Consider the following 1,213-nt stretch of genomic DNA (forward strand, 5'->3'; position numbering starts at 1 on the left):
CTAAACCAAAGATTTCAAAAGGCAACTCAAGAAAACAAAGAAAAATATCCTAAAGAAAAGTGCTGAGCCATGGAAATTAGAAAACCAGAAAGGAGAACAAACTGGGCATTTTTCAAGCTGAAACAATGGAAGAACAAAAACAAGACTCAAGGTGCAGTACTGAAGGATTCTATGGGGAAAATCTTGAATGATGCAGAAAGCATGGTGGAAGGTGGAAGGAATACAGCGTCATTGAACTGAAAAGAATTGGTCAACACTGAAATATTTCAGGAAGTAGCACATTATCAAGAATCAATGGCAATGAAGGAAGAAATTCAAGATGCACTGAAGGCAGCAACAAAAAACATTGAGACCGAGAGGCGCCTGGGAGTTCGTCAGGCAATAGCGGCGCCCAGCTTGCGGGGACGCTTTGCTCGCTTAGGGAACCCGAAAAAGCCTGTCCGCAAGCCCAACAAGCCCCTCATTCTAGCCAACCGTGTCGGGGAGCGGCGCCGAGAGAAGGGAGAGGCGACCTGTAATCCAGAAATGTCAATTATGATGGCTTGCTGGGAACAGAATGAATTCCGCGACGAAGCGTGCAGAAAAGAGATTCCGGACTTCTTCGAGTGTGTTTCAAGAGCCGAGGCAGCCCGCAAAATGACATCTACACAGGACACCCTGGGAGAGTCTGGGAGTTTATCTCCCAAAAAACTGAATAAATTATTAAGAAGTTTTCCTAACAAACCTTATGTCAGTTGAAAATGAAGACATATTTTTAGTTATTGGATTATAATTCCTGAGAACTACGTGGAGATGTATTTGTATGCCCTCAGTGAAGGGCAGTACTAACCAAATGGGTGTGTTTTTTTTTGCACCCTCTGGAATCATGGTCTTGTGGTGCTTGCTTGGAAATAAAATCATGGTCTAGTGGTGGCTATGTGGAAATAAAATCATAGTCTAGTGGTGGCTACGTGAAAATAAAATCATTTGAAGAGAAAAACAAAACAAAAGAAAAGAAAAGAAAAGAAAAAAACATTGAGACCGCAGGAGTTGAAGGAATACCAATTGACATGTTTCAACAAACATGCAGCTCTGGATAACCGTTAGTCTATGCCAAGAAATTTGGAAGACAGCTAGCTGGCCAACTGACTGGAAGACATTAATATTTATTCTCTTTCCAAAAAAAACCCAGTGATTCAATAGAGTATGAAAATTATTGAACAACATAATTAAT

At 41.1% G+C, this 1,213-nt stretch overlaps 1 protein-coding gene across 1 annotated transcript in view; it reads left to right on the top strand.

Moving 5' to 3' along the window:
* LOC102866853 (coiled-coil-helix-coiled-coil-helix domain-containing protein 1-like) overlaps positions 1-738 on the top strand; it is a 20,452-nt gene extending 19,714 nt beyond the window's left edge. Inside the window, exon 2 of the mRNA XM_006885394.1 lies at positions 311-738. Coding sequence (XP_006885456.1) covers positions 311-738 — 428 coding nt within the window. The remainder of the gene's footprint in view (positions 1-310) is intronic.
* Positions 739-1,213: the final 475 nt, after the last annotated feature.

Source organism: Elephantulus edwardii, unplaced genomic scaffold (genome assembly GCF_000299155.1).
Source record: "Elephantulus edwardii isolate Elephantulus edwardi_28Jun2011 unplaced genomic scaffold, EleEdw1.0 scaffold00043, whole genome shotgun sequence".
In the NCBI taxonomy this organism is placed as follows: domain Eukaryota; kingdom Metazoa; phylum Chordata; class Mammalia; order Macroscelidea; family Macroscelididae; genus Elephantulus; species Elephantulus edwardii.